The 23,543-nt window shown below is 42.0% G+C and overlaps 1 protein-coding gene across 1 annotated transcript in view; it reads right to left on the bottom strand.

The window, feature by feature from the left end:
* The window catches only part of GRIP2 (glutamate receptor interacting protein 2), a 476,068-nt gene extending 471,822 nt beyond the window's left edge, over positions 1-4,246 (bottom strand). The window contains exon 1 of the mRNA XM_078661710.1: positions 3,997-4,246. Coding sequence (XP_078517836.1) covers positions 3,997-4,039 — 43 coding nt within the window. The 5' untranslated portion in view covers positions 4,040-4,246. The remainder of the gene's footprint in view (positions 1-3,996) is intronic.
* Between the last annotated feature and the right edge of the window lie 19,297 nt (positions 4,247-23,543).

Below are 23,543 nucleotides of genomic sequence, written 5' to 3'. Positions count from 1 at the left end.
GCGCCTTGAGACCCCTAAGGGTGAGTAGTTCGCGCTTTACAAATACGAATTTACAAATACGGATTGACAGATACAAAAAAGGCTCTGGTTCCCAGCTCCACTGCCTCGCAAGATGTAATCTCTCTCACTCAAGTGAGTCCTAAAATATAGAAACAGAGTTCTTGCAGAGGCAAGTCTGAGCAGCGATCTACCCCAAACCTGGCTTCTTAGAACCATACCTAATGTTCCCACACACATGGCAACTGAGTGACCAGCAATTTTTTATTAGCCCCCCCCCCGCCCCCTCCCCCTCCCCTGAAATTTGGCTCTAGTTGCGCCTCTGACCAGTCTAAGAGAGGGTGGCCAGATTACAGCCAGCTACCCTACTCCAAGTTCAGAAACAGTGCATTCTAGGAGCAATAGTCTTGAGTCTCTTCATCTAAACCAAATGGACTAATGCACCTGCAGCCAAGTATTGGGTAAAGGAAAGCTTTAGGCTGTGTGTTTTCTGTAGCAGGGATATGGGGCCCATATGGGAACCCTAGGTTATCATCTTCCCAGAGTTGTACTTCCCTACACTGGCAAACATTCTTTAGAGTTACAACAGTAGTTTGCCAATATAAAAAATACTTATTCACATTTTCAGCTTTCGAAATATCACGAGTATTTTATTATGTAAAAGGCATTTGCTTGGAGACCCGGTTTCCAGAATCCTCTTAAACAACAATTTTAATCTCCCTAAAAGTGCTGCTGACCACTTGGTCATTGCACAACAACTTTGTGCCCATGATCATTTATGTTATTTCAGCTGGCTAGGTTTTGTTGTGGTCGCCTCATTATGCTAATGATGGACGCACAACGGCATAGGACCTCCTACGAAAGCACAGCGCAGTGTCAGGGTGTTCCTTTCAGATACTCATAGCATATTTTACTATGGTCACTAAGCATGGTGAGGTTTTTAAACCTGTAACTTCCACAGGGAAAGTGAAATAACAAGTCCCAGCATGCTTCATGCTAATGTCTGAAAAAGGCGGTCTAGCGGATACATCCCCTGAAGGATTTGCTCCTGGCAGCTATCAGCCATTGTATTGACTCAGCAGAGACCAGAGACCCTCCCAGAGTTCACCTCGCCGGACCAACCTGCAAATCGCCATGGCAGCTTTGATGGACGTCTGAAAAGGTGTACGTTTGAATACAGTTGTGGGGTTGGGAGGGGCTGCACTACTGGTGCTTACTGAACTCTCACTGAGGTCAATACCATTGATTTAGGTATTTTTGAGCAGCTTTTGAAGCAAGCAGTGAATGTTCAGCATACACCCTCTATTGGTTTAAACCATTTATGGTGATTAGAAGAACAGGGATGACCAACGACTGGATCCAAGCCCCTCCGGTGGAATCCCGGCCACCCCCAGGGCTACCCAATATTTACATGAAGCCATGAGACTTGCTGGCTGACCAAGGGATAGGGATTCACATCTTAGTGGACAACACTCTGTTAATCCTTCCACCCAGAAGAGATGGCCGCCATGATGCTCACGCTCTGATAAACTTTGAAAAGGATGCCAATGGGCGGCTGCGGGGAAGTTGCCTCGTTCCAACACCGACAGGCCAGAGTTCTCCAGAATCTTATTCTCCATTGAAGAAGTTAAATCGTTCACTCACTAGCTGGGCCCCTAGTGCAAAGATCTCCTCCCCGGGGGAAGCCAAAGTCAGAGAGGTGTTGTTGGATAGCACAAGGACTCTGGAATTGAAGGTCAACCACCTGATACTACATCTGCCCACATCCCCTGCTGTTGGAAGCAAGCAGAGCCACCATAGCTTGGTCCATAATAGGCTCTAGGTTATATTACCATTTTTACGGGCACCGTAATAAACCCTAGGACAACTGATGAAAGATTCAGCTGGAGAGTCCTGTAGGCTACCTCAACCATAATCCAGTCCTCCCCGCTGAGGCATCACTGGCTCCTGATTATAGGGAGGGGACTAGTTTCCTGCTCTAGTAATGACCTATAAAAGTTTACATCATGATGGGGACACCTATTGTAAAATTAGATTTAACTTTGCTAGATATCTATTTCAGAGAGACCCTAGATAATGGAATGCTTTAGGATCTGCAGTGTTAAATATGCCATGCTTGACAGACTTTTTTATTTTACAGACTTTTATATAGCGCGAAATTGACCCGAATATGGTATCGGAGCGCTTTACATAGCATCAGTTGCAATACATGAGGACACATTAATTTTTTATTTTTTTTGTTAGGCACGGGGAGATTAAGTGATTTGCCCAGAATCACAGGATGTTCAGCGTCATTGCAGAGACTCTAACCCAGTTCTACAGATTTGAGGTCGACCGCCCTCGCCGTTAGGCCAACTCCTCTCCCCAAGTAGGTTAGTACTGTAGTTAGGACAGTAGGTGCCCGCCAGTGACGGGGTCAACTGGTGACAGACACACGGTCTTGGTTTAACATATCTTGATTTGTTTGCATTGTTTCCTGACTGTTATATGACATCTTTGGGTTTTAGAACGCTATAAATGTGTGTAGCTATAAGGACACACGCATGAAACACGTAAATAAGTCACCTCCTCGCTGTGCATGGTGTGCCAGTACCAAGTCCTATGTTCAGTTTGCAGAAAACAAACTGCAGCATAACCCTATTGTAAAGCGGTCTGATATCCTTCAGGATCTTGTTTGCGCTATAAAAAACTTTATAAATAAAATAAAATAAATAAATGCATCACGACGCCTCAGCAGTAGAAGGAAGGGTCAGGACTTTCTTCTCTACAGAGTGAGTCGAGCAGCTTCGTGCTCCTTGGGTTTACCACTGGGCCCTGTCATTAGGACATTCTGTGCGCAGTGATGGAATTTCCTATGGCCATTTAGTCGTGCCATTGAACCAACACATATGCTCTAACAACTGTGTAACCTTTGTAACGATGTAACCTGTAACTATGATCTGATGCTCATGTAAAGCGCTCCGATACCTACGGGTCTAGCCAGCGCTATATAAAACCTTTAAAATAAAATAAACATCAAATAGAGATTTAAAACAGAAAATACCAGAATTAGCCAAGTATGCCACTGGAGAGCATCAAATTGCTATCGTGCTGGGTAGCCAAGAAGAGGAAAACTCATCCCTGTTCAGAAAAATCCAGATTTTAATAAAGAAACAAAGAGTTCAGAAACCTCAATATTCAGCCACCAAACACCTTCCCTTAACAATACTCCTTGATAGGGTAGTTTTCGTCCCTGGGTTCTCCATCACTTGTACACTTCGACAACTCTAAGATTACAGGACAGAACAACCCGGCTAAGAGCTAACTCCCCTGTGACTTGGAGTAAAGGTAGACCTGATGTTGTACTCGAGAATCGCTTAATTTGTACCGGTGGTAGCCACTGGCACTCACTTGAAACCAGGGAATTGGACAAACAGAAAGAAAAAGGAGAAGTGAAGAGTAAGAAGAAAATTGTGACAACGTGAGAAACAAACAGGAATAAAAAAAGAATCTACAAGAGAGAGAGAGAGAGAGAGACAGAGCCAAGAAGAGTTGGGTGGTGGAAAGTGGAAGTAAAAGTATGCATCTTGGTACTCATGCAACCGCAACACCTGGTGGGCTACCAAGAAAATCTCTGAGACAATCCTCTATTGATGTATTAAATTAATTGCCGAATAATAAACCAAACATTCCTGTCTTAAAAAATAAACAGCACACCAAATTCTCGCCCCCCCCAAAAAAAATAATAATACATAAAAACAAAAATACTGAGTAATATTTCCATATACAGATGCACTCATTGGAACAGGCGGATACATACAAACTCCTGGCAACCCTATTAAATCTCAGCGTCCTCTTCCAAGCGTGAAGCACGCTATTAACCTAAACAAACACTGCACAATCTACAGCATTTAATAAGATTCGCGTCCCTCTGAGAAGCTACGCATGGCTGTCACGGTGGGCAGCTTGGACCCACGAGGGAGGCACGCGCGGGAAACCATACAGTAACAGAATTATTACCTCGGAGGGTTTTCCACCGGAGGATGGCCTGTAGGAAGTGCATTTTTTTTGTTTTCAGAAGCCCCGCCGAGGGCCGGATGCTGCGGGCGTCAGAGCCGAGCTCGCGAGAGGGCGACCAGCGCTAAACACTCACAAGCCCCGCTCCCATCACACGAGCCTTCCTCTCTGTCTCTGGGCCCTCGCCAGCCCGCGCCTGCTCCAATGAACTGCACCTGTGCTGAACCGCTAATAGCTGGAGGCAAGCCTGGGCTCCGATCCTCCCCCTCCTCCCAAATAAGCCATCACCATGAGTAATTACATCCTCGAGGCTAGCCGGACACCTCCGAGGACAGAAAAATACAATAATTAACTGTTTCCTTTGGAGTCCTTCCCATCCTGTTCGGAAGAGCTTCCACAAGCTCCACGCTGCGTGTTTGGACTGGCTGGGGCCTCCAGATCGATTCAGGACTGGACTTTCGTTTGACAAATCAGTGCATTCTGGGAGTTGTGGTCTGGGACTGGAACAGTTGTGTCCTAGGCACTGGAATAATCTGGTAAACCTAGGAATGAAAGAGGGGACGTTTTTGGAACAGGGATATCCAAGGAGGGTTTGGGGCGACAGGTATGGGACAGATTTCCAGGACACCCACAGAGGATAAATGTGCACACAAAAAATTCTACATTTAAATAGTCAATGGTTGTCCTCAGAATCCGGCATGGATCTCACCTGAGGGACCAACGCTGGACCAGAGCTTAATTTGAAAAATGTTAACCCCTTCGCAGCGGTGGTAACTCCCCTGCTATACTGGGGGGAAGGGGGAGGGGGCACGCACAGCGCCCCGGTGCTCGTGACGAGCTGAGCTTGTCACGCATCACGGTGGCCGTGTGCTCATGATGAACTGAGCTCGTAACGGCCACACCCGTTTCTGTAGAACGCTCGCGCAGCGGGGGAACTAGCCCCGCGTGCGAGCGTTGCGGCCGTTATGACGAGCTCAGCTCGTCATGAGCACACGGCCACCGTGCCCAGCTGAGCTCGTCATGAGCACCCATGTGGTTAAGTGCCAGGGCTCTGACTGCAGATTGCACCACCTATCGGCCTCGTCATCGCTGCCAAAACAACTACTAACCATCTCTCTCGCATGTAAATGCGACAGTTCAGATTGTTCCAGGTCCCCAAAGCTAAAGGAATGGCTGGGGAGGCAGGCATTAGCAATTTTAATGTACATAGTAGTCCTAAACTACCATTGTTCTGCTCATCTCTAAATTAGATGAACAGCGCCACCAAGTGGTGTACTGTTCTAAGTATGGTGTTGACAATTAGGTACCGTGCCGGACACCAATTAAGTGCCTGTGCTAAGCACCGGAAAGCCCCTGCTCAAATTAAGCACTGTGCTGGACACCACTGATGTAACGCTTCTGTAAGATGCTTCAGATAAGGTCCATGTCAGAGCATGACGGCTCCAAGAAGGGCTTTCACTGGACAAACTTTTGTCTTCAGTCAATCTGTTTTATAATGTAACCAGTGGATCTACAAATACAGGAACATAATTATTTGTGAAAGAAAACTTAGGTTGGGGATTCACACATTCACACTGGGGGGAGGGGGTGTAGATGGAGTGGGGTAGATTGGAGTGGATTCACAGTGTCATGCTGACATTGAGCCTCAAGATTACCATACAGGAGGGGTGTCCAGTAGAGGTCCAGGCTGGTTGCTTCCATGACAGGTTTAAAAAGAAAACCATTGACACCAAAAAGAGCTTCATTTAGTTTTATTGTGTGTAGATTTACCTTAGAGTCATAGAATTTGGCTTCCAGAGCCTATGTTACAGAATACATTGATGGCCTTTTCATCAGCATCACCTCGGTCACCCTTCCCTGCTACCTCAAGTGATGGGGTCACTGCGCTGCAGCGACTTTGGAAGAGCACTTAATATCACTGACTGTTCATAGATTACCTGTACAGCACTCATACAAGCCTTCCTGACATGCCAAATACCAACATGAACAGAGTACTGAGAAAAGGTGGAGGTGGAAATCAGAATTATATTACAAAGAGGGCAATTTTATAATTAAGATGATGTACAGTGGGACTGCAAAGGGCACAGAGCATCATGTTCACCTGAGCAATGGATTCTGGTACCTGCAGTCTTGATTCGGCAATCGCCTAATGATCCTATTGTACATCAGCTTGTTTTTAAAATATTGTGTCCTTCCTAAAATTTATTTTTATGGAAAAGTCACTTTTTAAATCTTACATCTTGCTTCTTTATGATAATTATGTGTTATAATTGTAAATGATTTTCTTTTTAATCAATATTATGAATGCTTTTATGATATTCAATGTAAATATCGAATAAAGCTTATTTTGAACTTTGAACTTTGGTACCTGCAGTCTTGAATGAAGCCCCAGAACCGCTTCCTTAGGATGGTGCAGGATCCTGATTCAGGATGAAGTAGCAAGGGACAGATCATTGGATGCATCTTTTGTTGTCAATCATAAAATGAAGAACCACCTCAGATGCTTGAATACATTTGGATGTGGTTCATAAAAGCAGGACTAATTCCAAATCTTATTTAGAAACCGACTGCCTTTTGATATTGACCAAAGCACTTCTACAGATTCTGGCTCGCTTGACGTGAATGTGGGTGGTCTAATGAGGTACATGTAAGTAGGTGGCTGGGTCCTCTGTGCCATAGGTTGGAAAATAGCTGATGTTGAGGAGCACCATGGAAAGAACAAATTATGTTTTGGTTCAACGGGGGAAATGGCCTCATGTCACATGGATGATGTTCAGCCCTTCCTGGTCATACAGCCAAAAGCAAAAAGCATTCTGGGACTCTGGGTTGCTGTACTGTTACTTACCCACACCTGGTACCACTCCACACGCTACAGCACTCCACAAAAAGCGTTGCTACTTACATACCTAGATGGACCATAGGTCAGTGCATAAGGGCCCAACTGAAGATGGGGAGGTGGTCGCATCAAGAGAAGTGGGGATACATATACCGGTTTTAAGGAAAAACAGGACTTCAGCCGCCATTCACCAGGCATGGGAACAATGTTATCTCTGCAGGGGAACGTCCTTTACAACGGAACTTTTACAACGAAGTACCGTTACGACGCAGGTTTAAAAACGAACGTCATTACAACGACTTTCGCTGGAGGGCGCTCTAGGATAGGTAATAGTTTAATTTACTATCCAACACCTTCCCTACTATCCACGGGGACTGGAGTTGGAATAGTAAATTAAACTATTCACTATCCAGCGCCCCCAACGCAAGTCGTTGTAACGACTTGCGTTGTAAAACTTGTGTCGAAACGGAACGCGTTGTAAAAGCACGCGTTGTACCGTCATACATCCTCTCTGCACGTTGGGAAATCTGCATAACTTTACACTTAGCTGTGATAAAGGGTACCGCATGTAGGGAAACCCTCCTTCGGTGGATCCATCTTCAGGCCTCTTCAGCAGGTGTCCCTGTCCCTGAAGCCAGAGAGTAATGGACATTGCTTCTACAGACCCTTACAACACTATGGATTCCCCATCTTTGACAGATGATGTCCTTGCTATGGTACCACTTCCTCTACAGACCTCTCCATTCCTCCAGATGATGGGTTCATAGGTACCTCTCAGTCCACAGTAATGATTACACAGACACTCCTTCTGCCACAGACCATTCTGTCCTTGTTGTTGATGGTCGCATTTCTAATTCACCATCCTTCCGCTGATTATTAAAGTGGCCATCCAGCGAAGGGAGTCACAACAATCTCAAAACCCAATTAGATGTCATAAAACAATATTCTAGAATGCCTATACATGGTGATTGTTAGTGATGCAGGACTGGGTAAAGAGCTGTCTTTGCTCTACACTAGGTAACCCATTTAAAGAGACACCCTTACTATATTGATTCCTCAATTCCTACAGCAGAGGGTATAAAAGATGTCCTATCTCTCACATACCATTCTATTTTTGGCTGATGATTACAATGGCTGAATGCCTTGTGGAGTAGTGTGGCTCACTGGTTAGAGGCGGCAGGCCTGAGAGCAGAAGTCAGCCTGGGACCAGGGTTCAATTCCCGACGCGGCAGGGTCGTGGACCTTGGTCAGCGGACTCGATAATTCTCGCTTCGGTGCTTACTCTAATCAGGGGTTCCACTCGGCAACTCTGGGCATTAGCTTGCCTAATCTCCACAACGGCCCCACCAATTCCGGGGATGCCTGGCTCCACCTTGGGGACTCCCAGCAAGGGACCATCCCACAGGGAAAGCCAGGACGGGTTCCCCAGAGTTATACAGCGCCGGGACGCCCCGTTGCTGGGGCAGCTGTGCGCTTTACAAGTATAATACATTTACATTTACATTTACATTCAAGTAGACAATTCCTTCTTTTGCAGTAATAACTCAATTTTAAACAAGCAATGGCAAAGCCAATTGGTCTCGCCTGTGGGATACATTGGGGTGGAGTAGAGTAGATTGGAGTAGAGTCTAGTAGAACAGAGTGGGGTTGATTGAAGGGGTGTGGAGTGGGGTAGATTGGGTGGACTGGGTTGGATTGGGGTAGATTGAGGTGGAATGGGGTAGATTGGAGTGGAGGGGGTAGATTGGAGTGGAGGGGTAGATTGGAGTGGGGTAGATTGGAGTGGAATGGGGTAGATTGGGGTAGAATACAGCAGACTGGGGTACATTTGAGTGGAGTGTGGTAGATCGGGGTAGAGTGGAGTGCAGTAGATTGGAGTGGGTTAGGTATGATGGGTTAGAGTGACTAGAGTGGGGTGGACTGGAGTGGAGTGGAGTAGATTGTAGTGGGGTATATTGGAGTTGGATAGATTGGGGTAGATTGTAGTGGAGTAGAGTGGGGTAGTTTGAGGTAAGTTGGATTCAGATTCTAGTGGACTGGGTTAGGATCGATTGTAGTGGAGTGGGGTAGATTGGGGTATATTTAAAGTTGAGTGGGGTAGCTTGGAGTGGGGTTCTGTAGATTGGAGTCAGATATTGTGGGTTGTGGTAGATCGGAGGGGGTAGTTTGGGGTGGGGTGTAGTATGGCGAGGTAGATTGGAGTGGGGTGGATTGGGGTAGATTGGGTTACACTGGAGTGTAATGGGTAGATTGGAGTGTAGTGGGGTAGATTGCAATTGAGTAGGTTTGATTGGAATGGAGTGGGGTAGATTGGAGTGGAGTGGGGTAGATTGGATTTGAGTGGGGTAGATTGTTGTAGAGTCACGCCAGCCAAAGCGATCAGTACCTCCATAGAGCTCGCATGTTTCCCCCAAAATCTTTGGCCACTGAAAGGAGCCGAAGTTTCAATGGAAAAGTCCACAGAAAATTGGGAAATTATCAGGGAAATTGAGTGTGATAAACCAGATCTCTATGTTAATTCCTCATTTCTTAGGACTCTCTTCATAAATGTGCCCCCCCGTATGCCCCCGCTCCCTGGTTTCAGTATTCAAATCGGAAATTGGGAATACCAGGGCAAAATCCAGGCCCACATGCTCAGGATGTCTGTACACTGGGCAGTGTAGAATAAAATGTCTACTGGTCGCATCTCTCAAGATGAGCTGTGGCGTATTCCATCCTTTCTGGATTTGATCTTGAAATGTCCTGGCCAGTGTCCATCTCCAGATACTGGTCAGTCAGTCAATATTCTCTGTTACAAAATTGGACTGCTGCATTTCAGAGGTTGCAGCCTTTAAAATTAGTTGTGATTATTGCCCTCAAGACTAAGAGAGGACTTTGTTTACTTTGGATTCACAATCGAAGAATCCAATTAATTTCCATTGTCTTCTATCAACTACCCACATGACACTTGTCTCTTATAGAGTCTTGAAGAATTCACTTGTTGTGACGAAACACGTGTTGGCTGTGCTTCATGACGTCACTTCCTTTATTATGGTGAAGGTATCAGTTTGCACGCAATAAAGGCACTTGTACTAAACAAATTGGACTTCTCACTTATTGGACTACCTAACAATACTTTAAATACATGTACTAGACTGTTTGATTGGACTACATACGGAGTGCTGTGATCTCTCTCTCTCTCTCTCTCTCTCTCTTATATATATATATATATATATATATATATATATATATATATATATATATATATATATATATATATATATATAATCTGTTGTGCAGTGAACTTCGTGCTCACTGCTCTCAGACAACTTTGGTAGTGGGAAGAGCTGCTGACTTCAGGAGCTGGGGCGCCAGGGTTGAGTCTCGGCGTCGGCTCAACATCCTGTGATTATAGGGCAAATCACTTAATTTCCCTGTGCCTATAATAAGTGAAAGTGTCCATAACTGGTGCTCAAGCCCTGGTGTTGATGATTAACTGCCGGTGCTGAGCACTGGAACCCACTGGCTCAAATTAAGCACTGCTGACCCACAAAGTCATTGTGAGTTTTTAAGAGGTGTGATAGAATTACCACTACTACCGTTCTCTTCTATACAATCTCAAGTAAAGTCAAAGTAACTTTATACTACTTCAAAGACCATAAAAGTTTCACAGACATACATTACACTTGAACATTTTCATGTCGTATATGTGCATAGACATGGATGAAATCAGTAAAAACGAACAATAGATAGCTTTCAAACAGTTAGATAGGGGAAATAATCCCCAACACCAAACACCCAATGCGACAGTCTGTATTGTCAACCATAAAATGTCATAAATATGAATAATTATAATTTAAAGGTTACAAAAGCTCCGTCATCTGTTGTGACTCAGCGTTTTCTTATAGACCTAGCAACTTTAATATAATTAGAGACTGCAGTGCAAATAGGTAAAGCAGACAAAGAGTGCAAAAAAAATGAAAACTGTCAATATAAGTACATATACAATCTCTCAAGCTGAAGTATTCCACGCTGACCCTACTCCAGGATAACAGGCTGGTGAAATCCTCTGTCCTGATGTCTGCCCACCAACAGCTTTAGTCCCAGGCAGTGCTTTAAATGGGCTGGTACTGTCCGGTACGGGGTACCAGCACTTTTTTATTTTGACAGCGAGAGCACCGGCACTTCTCAAGAGAAATGCTATACTTTTAATTGGAGAGTACGAGCACATCTCAAAAACAAGCAGGAACTCTGTTACAGAATACCTGCACTTATATTTTTCCATTTCAAGCACTGGTCCCAGGCACTGGTTTCTTCTCCCGGTGAGGTTTCGATGCTTTGATTATGGGTTTCACCTCTTTCCCATCATTTGAGGTTGGATCTGACTTTGAACAACAAGCTGGCGTCAGCTTCAGCCGGACAATTATTTAAATTGTATTTAGATGTATGCTGTCTCCTGCTCTCGGAACCCATCACGCGGACGGCTCCGGAGTCGGAACAGCCTCGGTCTGGGGCGCAGGACGGCAGCTGCGCGCTGAACGCCTCGATGCCTGACACGGCTTCGATGCGCTCGAATACTCTCGGAATGCGCTCTGACGTGCCTTATACATGCGAAGGAAGGAACATTTGCTTCATCTGCTTGACATTGCTCTCTTTAAGTCAATACATCATTTTTTCTTCAAAATATTTATTTTAGCTTTAATAAAAGGCCATACTAATCAAAACGTGCGAGACTGTTGCACACAAACAAATAAACATCCAGTTAATCAACCAATCAATTTAAAGAATACATGTGGCAAGGGTCAGAGGAGAAAGGTGGAAGAAGAATAGAAAACAAATTTAGAAGAAAAATACTAGGGGCCTCATTTATGAAAAGTGACACATCGCTGCGTGAAAACAGCGATGCGTCACTTTTCACTGCGCACTCCTTGCAACACCAATGATGCGTTATATTTACAGTATGACGCACCATGGCGCAAGGAGTTACAGATACGTCAGTATTTCTGACGTATCTGTATGGCACAAAAGTGACGCATTGCTGGAGTGTGTCACAAAAGTGACGCAACTCCAGCAATGTGTCCTTTCACACGGGGCAAGCCCCATGTGAAAGAGCCTGCGTCAGTCTTACACCTGCTGTGAGGCAGGTGTAATAAATTGATGCATTTGTGTCCTAGAAGTGGCACAGTGAAGTTTTATAGATTTCACTGCGTCACTTCTATGACCCTTTCTTGCATCAGAACGCCCACCCTGCATACATTATACCTGGCGCAGGTATAATGTGGCGCAGGGGTTTACAAAGTGACGCATCTACCTAGATGCGTCACTTTGTAAATATGGTGCAACAAGGCACATTATTTACGCTGCTGGTGCGTCACAAAAGTGACGCACCAGCGGCGTAAAAATGACCCACGGCCTCATAAATGAGGCCCTAGGGGATGGCGATAAATTCTGCTCTGCCGGCAGAGGTGGTGGAGTTTTGGCCACTCCGCATTACGCGTGTAATGCAGAGTTCTGATCAAACTCCGCCAACCGTTGTGTGGTGGAGTTTTTTGTGTGTGCGCTCACCAACGGTAAGTTGGCATCCCCAAGCGCTATTTTAAAGTGCTAGGAGGGCGCCTGCCGAGATTTTCCCAGCGTGAGCGGTTGTGACCACCCGTGGTGAGAAAGCTGCTGCTCAAGTAGCCAATCTACTCGAGTGGCAGAAAAATCAACTCGAGAGGCAGTGCCCTCTTGGATGCCACGTGGTGCTGCTCGCGCTGATCTTTCAGCGCGGCACAAGCCCCCGGTGCTGAAAATCAGCGCCAAGTGCCGATTTCCACCCATTCGCGAAAATCTGAAGAATCTCACAGCGTTTTCATGTAACTCTGCGGAATTCCACAGAGTGGAACTCAACGAGTTCTGTCAACCCTTAAAAAAGAACCCAGAAAAAACAAGATAGACAAGCATTGGAAAATCAAAAATCTCTGGCTTTAATATGTAACATGTCAACACAGACATTCTTAAATGTTGTTTGCATGTGTTGCATGTATAAATGCTATGTTTATGACAGATTAAAGTCAGCCGCGTTGGCTTTACCAATGGTGAGGAAAAAAAGCAGAAATGGGTTGCTTTCTGTATAGAACACATACAGGAAATTATCAAATTGACTGTGCCAAACAGAATGATGATGAAAGGTACTTTTCAGGGGGAAAATAATCCCTCACGCATTCCATTGTCAGCACTTCCTAAAGGTGTAATGATACAACAAATAGCCAATAGCAGGGGGCGAGAGAGTGATACTCTTCTGGGTGGAGCCAAGCCCATCCTCAGAGTATTTTAAAGAAAAGGTAACAATAGGTCAAACACAGATAGACTATCAAGCCTACTTAAAAAACACTAGATCGAGTAAAAACTACTATAGGCACATAGTTTTAATTAAGTGATTAGGTGGGAGGTAAGAATGTGTGGTAAAAAAGGAATCAAGGGGGACAGTTTGATAATTGGGAGTAGTAGCCAGGAGGCCTAATTGGAGAATTTTGCTCAGTGAAGGAACTTCAAAGGATAGCTGTGCTTTATCCATGGGCTTGCCTCCTGAAAGTTGCAGTTTATAGTAATGAACGTTTGGGTGAGTGCTTCAATATGGTTCAGCCAAAGAGATCATGCAGTGGTCACAGGGATTTGGCTCCTGACTCCCCAAGCAACATCTGTGGCTGGTTTGTGCAAAACTGACTCATGTGGGATTGATCCAGGGAAGCACTTGAATATTTCCAAATGACATCAATTTAGAAATTATACATTTGTATAATCAGCGTTACCAAGAAAATTAGACATGGATGTGGCTCTTGTGGACATATACTGGACACCCCGTCCGAGGCTGTTGGGAACCCCCTGTCGTGTTTATTACGCCTGTGAAAGCAGAAATATGGGATTACTTGGTGCCACCCTCTGCAGAAACCAGACTTATTGTATCTGCCTCTTGTGATTTTATTAGATGCAATGGCTGCTTGGTGTCACTTTATGTGGTGTAATGAGGTTCAAAGGTTAAATTTGCCATTTGCACTACCCCTAGGCATTAGTACAATGAAACCAGTGTGTGTGGCAGAATGTAAATTTAATATGTACACGAGCGCCATGGCTACATTTACATTACACGCTATTGCAACAGAATGCAGACTTGCCTTCAGTGGGCAGCATGTTACAAAGCAGAAGCATATGGAAGGCACGTCTAGTCCACTGATAGAGTTTAGTTGTGGGGAGCAGCTTTTAATAGTGCAGCAGGTGCAATGGCACCGGGTTCAGGGGTTTTAGTTGTCCAATGCACCTGAATTATGGCTGTATTTTACTGCCCAGCCAATGGACAGTGGCCAATTTACCTTGCTTGAATCAAGAACCTTGGCACCATTGGTATGGCATTGCCCAGCTGCATTAAAAGGCAACTCAGCCACAAAGCAGAACCCAGTTCATGACTGATATACCACCTTTGGAAGCCCCTGGAGTAGAGTTAGTCAATGGTAGTCCATGGGGCTGGATGCATGGCAGCTTTTCAGCATAGCAACATGAAATACATTTGAATTCAAAGAATCTAGACAGAATTCAATCCCAATTTTATTTGTTATTCTGAAAATGTGGTGTGGATTTTACCCTCCTGGGCATATCGGGACCTAGAAACAATATAGTTTGCAGTGCGCACTATTAGAAATGCTTCTGGCCTGTTACCAAATTGGGCTGGGTGTCAGGTCACTGACTAGCAAAACTTGAGCTCAGGGAGTCAAACCCTTGCAGGCAGCCACCAACGTTGTTTCAGAAGACACACAGAAGTTAGCCTAAAAATCTGCAATGTACCCAGTCTTTTTTGGCTGACTTATTAAACGTTTATAAACTAACTGCATACAATTAAAAGGTGTAGCACGGTTACAACGAATTTTTTACAACGCACTACCATTACATCGCAACTTTTACCACGCAAACCATTACAACGCAATGCGCTGGGGGGCGCTCTAGGATAGGGAATGTATTTAATATACTATCCAACACCTTCCCTGCTATCCACGGGGACTGGAGTTGGAATAGTAAATTAAATAATTCACTATCCAGCGACTAAAAGCATTATGCGTTGTAATGGACTGCGTGGTAAAAACCGCGTTGTAAAGGCATGCGTGGTAAAAGCATGCGTTGTAGTGACACCAATCCAATTAAAAACATACATTCCTATAGGCACAATTAAAAGGTCCCAGCCAGAGAGAAATGTGTTTGTAAGGGATGTTTATTCTTTAAAATAATTTCACTCTGAATAGATAGGATGACTTTTACTTCAGTCCAAAAGTGAAATTTATTTGCTGATGGGTTCGTGGGGGTGGAAGAATGTGGACCTATTCGGGATTCATATAATTTGGACTGACACAATTCACACCCCAAGGAGCTTGCATTGTGAAGATAAAATTCACATGACCATCAGAGTTTCGCGGGATCAGCCACAATGGTCCATTGGAAATCCCAATACTTCTCAATGTCCATGCAATGCATAGCACCATCGGTGCTCATGACGAGACCAGCCCGTCATGAGTCACGGTGGACCTGTGCTCATGACGAGCTGGTCTCGTCATAACGGCTCCGCGCTGCCCATGCGCAATTAATTCCCCGCCTGTGCGAGCGAATTAATCAGTGGGCGGGGTCGTGACGAGACTAGCTCATCATGAGCACAGCTCCACCATGACAAATGACGAGCTGGTCTAGTCACGAGCACCGCGGCGCCGTGCTCACCCCCGCCCCCCGCACTGTGGGGGAATTACCCCCGCAGCGAAGGGGTTAATGGAACACAAGTCAGTGGACATTCAAAACTCCTATTTGGCCAATTGATGATCCAAATGCTTCATAGCGATTTTCTTTTTTTGGAGGGGGGGGCAGTCTTATATAACTTCACTCGAAAGTATTAGACAGAGGCTTTACATGAGCACCAGTTTCATTACAGATGGACACATTCATTTTTGTTAGGCAAAGGGAGATTAAGTGATTTGCCCAGAATCGCAGGATGTTGAGCGTCCCTGCCAAGACTCGAACCCGGTACGCCAGCTTCGAGGTCAACCGCTCTAGCCGTTAGGCCACATCTCCCCCCCCCCACATTTGTAAAAACATTCCAGTGTCTCATTTGACCTACCGACATCTTTGGACCCGTGCTTCAAATGGTATTGGATGAAACCAATATAAAATCCCCTATCAGCATATTCGTAGGCATTTGGAGATATCATTGTGCGACCAGACATTCAGGTTTCTCTGTTTATTTCGCATGGGCCTGTTCCTACTGTTTTATTGGCCCAATAGTGTTCAAATATCATTTTATTACTATAAGCAATCTGGAAAATGAATTGTACACAAACTGCGTAAAGCTTCTGCTTGATTGATACCACATTCTGGGATGCTGGAACAATTTTCAGAGTGGAGGTGCTGGCATCAATGTTACATCACTGAAGTCACGGTGATCGTGAAAAATCCAAGTGTCATACAAAAAACATGTGTAGCAAATAAGTCACACCATTCAGCAGGAAACTGGTAAGGGTGTGGCATGTAGCCTGTGGAGCATTTTGGAGCACACTGTTGCAAATTTATTAGTAAGGCCTAGTGTGATAGCGCACAGTCATTTAGACAGCACATTTTCCATTGAAGCAGCCACAAAAATCGTTCTGACCTGCTATTTAGAGCACAAACTTTAATGTTTGGAAATCGGTTTTCAGCAAATATTTACCATTTGTACACCACCAAGTAAAGTGTATTGATTTGTTTTGATCCTATTAAAATCTTTGTTACCATCGCAATTCAGAATAAAAAAAAAAAAAAAAAAAAATATATATATATATATATATATATATGATTCATTCGTGCCTTTAGAACTGCTGATGTTTCCAAACACCTGTACTGTTATTTTACAGGTATTTAAATGTTGTGTGTTAGAAAAAACTGGCATCCTATAGCCTTTCCTTTTACACTCGCTGTACCCCAGCAAGATTGCGTAATAGTTCACTTTACAAACTCCCCTCACTTTGCAGTCAGAGAAAGAAAAGTAAACACCAATCTCCATGATAAAAGAATAAGCAGCAGTTTGACAGGAGCCATAGCCTGGCACTTGACCTCTGTCTCTGAATGCACAGCAGATGTGACAAGATAAAATACAATTTAACCCATTCAGTGCTGCGGATAGCCCCACGTGGCGGTGGGCATGTGCGGAAGAGGGCCGGGGGCTGTCCGAAACCCTCCCACTGATTAAATCGCCCGCACTGCAGCGGAATTCGAGTTGTGGTCAACGAGTTAAAGGCAGCTTTATTGCTCATTCACCTTCTGAACTCCAGCATGCTTAACATGGTCATTACTTAAGGCAAATTATGTCAGAGTTAACAGACTGAAGTGTCATTCTCCAGCTACTAATAGTTATACACACCTACCTATTAAAATGGTCATGGCTTACACGGCAACTGATTTAAGAGGTAGTAGACAAGGTAGCCATTCTTTGAATTTTAATAGGCACACACCGACCTAATAAAATGGTCGCGGCTTACACGGCAAGTGATTTCAGAGGTATCAGACAAGGTAGCCATTCCATGACTTCTAATAGGCACACACCGACCTATTAAAATGGTTGCGGCTTACACGGCAAGTGATTTCGGAGGTAGCAGACAAGGTAGCCATTCTTTGAATTTTAATAGGCACACACTTCACCTATTAAAATGGTAATAGTCACTGCTTACACGGCAACTGATTTCAAAGGTAGTAGCCAAGGTAGCCATTCCATGAATTCTAATAGGCACACACTGACCTCTTAAAATGGTCGCGGCTTACACAGCAAGTGATTTCAGAGGTAGCAGACAAGGTAGCCATTCTATAACTACTAATAGGCACACGCTGTCAGTTTCTTTCCTCGCCAACACATTGCGCATTTGCTGGTATTGCAAGCTGACAGACCGTTCCTCTCTTCAAATACTGCATGGATAAGAAATATGCGAGATCTTCCTTTAAAATACATATTCATTTCTGCAGGAATTGAATTTTTAGCTCGAACTTCACTAGCTGTCATGTTATTCTAGTAGTAGTGATATGTAAATGTTTTACATTTGGAGTTGATCCGTGGATCTGTGATTGCTTTCATGTCCACACTACTTCTAAACGTGAACCAGGAATCTGATATTGAGCTGACGAGGACTCCAACGCGAGCTAGCGAAGAGGTCTCGTGAGTTGGTACTGAGATAAATGGTACTTGAGATAAACCATCAGAACTTTTTTAGCTGGTGTGCAGGAAGATTTCTGAACCTCCTAAATGCAGGAAAAGTATTTAAATTAGTGAGATAGTTGCAGTAGGTTAACATCTGGACTCTATATACATCACGAGAAAGGCGGATTTGCTATATTTGATCAGCACATCATTAAGTGTCTCTTTACCTATACACAAGCAATATCGTATATCTATATATCTTAACTATTGAGTGCAGCCTTGGTGTACAATGCTTATCCACCTTAAGCATTAATCTTAGACAACCTGCCCACTGATGGTGTTACAGAGTGTCACAACAAAATCACACCAGCGCACATCTAGTTCAGTCTCTATAATCCTTGTGCATTTAGCATCAATTTTCCATACACATTTTTGCACAAACACTCCTTTCAATCCAAGGGAGCCTCGTAGTGTAGACAAGTTTAAGATTTTATTTCGTTAAAATCAAGTGCTTCACAGCCGACGCGCGTTTCGCCCCCTGCGGGCTTCCTCAAGGCAAATTTTCAATATGCTCAGCACTGCATTTGTCAACACCGTTATATTCAATGGTCCTTAAAATATTTCTATTCTTGCAAAAATCAGCAAAAGGTCACAGTCGATATCTTTCTAGTTTTGCACCGGAGCCATGATAAGTTCCATCGAAAACGCCAAAATTCTTTCATACACGACCATTTTTCCACATCTGGACTCTGCTAGTAGAGTAGTAGAGTCTGCTGTGGTGCAGTGTCATCAGTACGCTTCATGCTTGGTGCATCCAAGATAAGAAACTCATCCTGGTGGGGTGGTGGCAGGCATCACCTGATCTGGCGAGGAACCTTCCGCTCCATCTCCTCCGCACATAGAAACCCACTGATGAGGCTGATTCCAATGTCCTAGGAAGATTATTGTAATACTCTTTACATGGTACCCCTAGTGAGATATATAACATTTATATAAAGATACAGGAAATAAAGAATGGACAGCTCTCTTATCAAGTCTCCATTGGCCCCCACATGAAGTTCCATGGTGTGGGGGCGGGTTCAAGCCTTCCACAAGATACCTATAGATGTCAAAGTCAAACACACTCACTTTGGAAGTATGTTATAGCGACAAAATGCATTATCGCATGTACATTTTTGAACAAGTCAGATCTGAATAACACATTTGGATGGAAATCATTTTTACGTTATCAGGTTTGGTGTGCAGTCATAATATCGAGTTGTTTATTTCGACTGGACAGAATATCGAGTAAAAAATATAGAATGGACATAATATCGACTAGACATAATATAGACAACAAAAATATCGCATTTAAGGTAAGTTAATAATATTTTTAGTTTTTTGTGTAATATTATTCTGTAGCGGGTTGTGGGTTTATAGGGGAATAGGGTGGGAAGTAATTTAATTATAATTAATTAAATATGTTAATTTATGTATTGATATTTATTTAGAATTAACTGTTAAATAATTATTAATTGGTAATTAATTAAAATATAATTGGTAATTAATTAAAATTGATTAATTGATAAATATTTTATTTTTGGTAATTTATTTTCTGTAGCGGGTTGTGGGTTTATAGGGGAATAGGGTGGGAAGTAATTTAATTATAATTAATTAAATATGTTAATTTATGTATTGATATTTATTTAGAATTAATTGTTAAATAATTATTAATTGGTAATTAATTAAAATATAATTGGTAATTAATTAAAATTGATTAATTGATAAATATTTTAATTTTGGTAATTTATTTTCTGTAGCGGGTGGTGGGTTTATAGGGGAATAGGGTGGGAAGTAATTTAATTATAATTAATTAAATATGTTAATTAATTAATTGTTAATTATTTAGAATTAATTGTTACTTAAATAATAATTGATAATTAATTAAAATATAATTGGTCAATAATTTTAATTGATTACTTGATAAATATATTAATTTCATTAATTTATTTTCTGTAGCGGGTTGTTGGTTTATAGGGGAATAGGGTGGGAAGTAATTTAATTCTGATTAATTAAATATGTCATTTAATTTATTGGTATTTATTTTGAATTAATTGTTAATTAATTATTAATAGGAAATAAATTAAAATATAATTTTTAATTAAAATTAATTGATTAATTTTTAAATTGCAAATTAATTTATTGTTAATAGGTAATTAATTAGTATGAGTAGGCAATTTTTATAATTAAATAATGTTATTTTGTATTTATAAATAAATATTTAATATATTTTATACACTTTTTAAATATTTTAATTATTTGTAATTGGTATTACTATTTATGTTATTTATATCTATTTGTGAAGTATTTACTTTCCCTACTATTGCACTCTCTGAAGTTGGAATAGTAATTTTAACCCCTACGCTATCCAACACTTTCCCTACTGTTGCACCCACTGGAGTGGGTATGCAACGTTTACAACGCAACTTTTACTATGCACTACCATTACAACGAAACTTTTAAAACGCAAAAACTTTTACAACGCATACATTTACAAAGCATGTTTTTACAACGCAGATACCTTTACAACGCATACCATTACAATGTAAGTATTGGTAAGTATATAATTATTTTTAAAATGTTATATGTTTGGGATTTTGGGTAAAGGGGTATTTTTAGGATTCAGGGTCAGTTTTCAGTTTTTGGGTAAAGGGGTATTTTTAGGGTTCAGGGTCAGTTTTCAGTTTCTGGGGTAAAGGGGTATTTTTAGGGTTCAGGGTCAGTTTTCAGTTTTTGGGTAAAGGGGTATTTTTAGGGTTCAGGGTCAGTTTTCAGTTTTTGGGTAAAGGGGTATTTTTAGGGTTCAGGGTCAGTTTTCAGTTTTTGGGGTAAAGGGGTATTTTTAGGGATCAGGGTCAGTTTTCAGTTTTTGGGGTAAAGGGGTATTTTTAGGGTTCAGGGTCAGTTTTCAGTTTTTGGGGTAAAGGGGTATTTTTAGGGTTCAGGGTCAGTTTTCAGTTTTTGGGGTAAACGGGTATTTTTAGGGTTCAGGGTCAGTTTTCGGTTTTTGGGTAAAGGGGTATTTTTAGGGTTCAGGGTCAGTTTTCAGTTTTTGGGTAAAGGGGTATTTTTAGGGTTCAGGGTCAGTTTTTTGGGGTAAAGGGGTATTTTTAGGGTTTAGGGTCAGTTTTCAGTTTTTGGGTAAAGGGGTATTTTTAGGGTTCAGGGTCAGTTTTCAGTTTTTGGGTAAAGGGGTATTTTTAGGGTTCAGGGTCAGTTTTGGGTTTTTGGGGTACAGGGGTACTTTGTAAAAATAAAGTAAAATTACATTTAAATTAAATTTATTTAATAAAATTAAATAAAATTAAATTATATTATAATATTTTTTATTAATTTATATTCAAAAAATTATTATATACTTACCAATACTTATGTTGTAATGGTATGCGTTGTAAAGGTATATGCGTTGTAAAATCTTGCGTTGTAAATGTATGCGTTGTAAAAGTTTTTGCGTTGTAAAAGTTTTGTTGTAATGGTAGGCGTTGTAAAAGTATGCGTTGTAACGTCATACATCCCTGGAGTGGGAATAGTAATTTTAACCCCTACGCTATCCAGCGATTTCCCTACTGTTGCACCCACTGGAGTGGGAATAGTAAATTTTACCTCTACGCTATCCAACACTTTTGCTAATGTTGAACTCACTATAGTTGTAACAATAAATTTTAACCATTTTCTATGCTGCGCTAAAATTTTTATATATGTTTATTTAATAATATGTTTTTATATATATATATATATATATATATATATATATATATATATATATATATATATATATATATATGTATTATTTTTGGTGATATAATTTTTTTAATTATATAAATTATTTATTAAAATTACATTTTTTAATAATTATTTCTAAGTTTATATTAAATATATTTATTACTATATTAGTTTTAACTTAATTTTAAGACATTTAAAAAAATCGATATTTTGACAGTCTATATTTTTGTAAGTCGATATTTTGGAGTCGATATTTTGGTACTTACCTGTTTGAAGATAGGGAGTCGATATTTTTTCAATCGATATTTTTGACTCGATATTTGTGTATCTCGATATTTGTGACATGGATATTATGTCAGTGATCCATCAGGTTTTTAGGTCCATCCTGTCATTTCTTAGCTGTTGCTATTTTGGCTCTTTGCTGACTGTTATTTTTTTGCGGGGTCCCCCTGATGCCTGTCAGTCCTCCCTTCCACACTCACAATCAACCCGCTTGCATGATTTTCCTTCTGGATTGCCCTGCTCCCTCACCTTCCCATTCCCTCTTTTCATCTTCCCCACACCTTCTTCCTTGTTATCTAATTCATTTGAGATTGAACACCTGGCCTGGTTTCTCTGCATCTTTCTTGTTACACTAGGGCTGTAACTCTGCTCGTTGAACTGCCTTTACATTGTTTGTCTACAGGCTCTGCCAGTAGCCAATGGGATGTCACTAACAAACTCTAATGTATTACAGGAATGTATGACGTTACAACGCATACATTTACAACGCATGCCTTTACAACGCAGTTTTTACATCGCAACATTCTTTACAAAGCACTCCATCACATTGCATGACACTACATCGCATTTTTAGAAACTACCTTTACAACGCATTCCAATCAATTGCATTATACCTTTACAACGCATACCATTACAACGCATAACATTACATTGCATTTAAGGTAAGTATTGGATAGTATAGGGGTAAAAATTACTAATCTAACTCCAGGGGGTGCTACAGTAGGGTAAGTGTTGGATAGTGTAGGGGTAAAAATTACTATTCTAACTCCTGGGGGTGTAACAGTAGGGTAAGTTTTGGATAGTGTAGGGGTACTATGCGTAGTAATGGTATGCGTTGTAATGGTATGCGTTTTAATGCCTGCGTTGTAGTGACATGCAATGTAGTGTCATGCGATGTAGTGTCATGCGTTGTAATGCCTGCGTTGTAGTGACATGCGTTGTAAAGGATGTTGCGATGTAATGACTGTGTTGTAAGGTTAGTGCGTTGTAATGGTTGCGTTGTAAAGGATGTTTCCCGTATTACAGCAGAGCAGCTGCCACGTTTTCTTATTACTGCTGACTTCAGATATCACAACTAGTCTCTAATGAGAAAATAAGAGACAGGTTTTTATACACATGAGGCAGGTGTCCATATAGCATAATATAGCGTAACGTAAAGTAACGTAATGTAACAGAGAACGCAAGTGTAGCATAGCATAGAATAACATACAACATAACATAACATATCACGCAGAGTTGCACTGTTCCTGTGATGAGAGATGAGAAGGTCCTGGGTTTAGCCAAGGCTTGATCCTTGATTGAGAGTTGGCATGTTGGTCATTTCAAAGCTATCCTGCTTCTTCGTTAAGAACTACCTCAAGAGAAGATATTTAAATAATCAGTTTTCTCACGGGTATCCATCCCTGGATGGCTTCAGAATCTCTCCTGCTAACTTACTCCAACTGAAGTCCACCATTCAGCATTCCTCCTCAAGCGTGCACACTCACCCGCCTGCTAGGACTTTTGGAGTTCGCT

Source organism: Lissotriton helveticus, chromosome 9 (genome assembly GCF_964261635.1).
Source record: "Lissotriton helveticus chromosome 9, aLisHel1.1, whole genome shotgun sequence".
Classification (NCBI taxonomy): domain Eukaryota; kingdom Metazoa; phylum Chordata; class Amphibia; order Caudata; family Salamandridae; genus Lissotriton; species Lissotriton helveticus.
The sequence above is the reverse complement of the archived record's forward strand: the minus strand, read 5'-3'. Positions and strand labels throughout refer to the sequence as shown.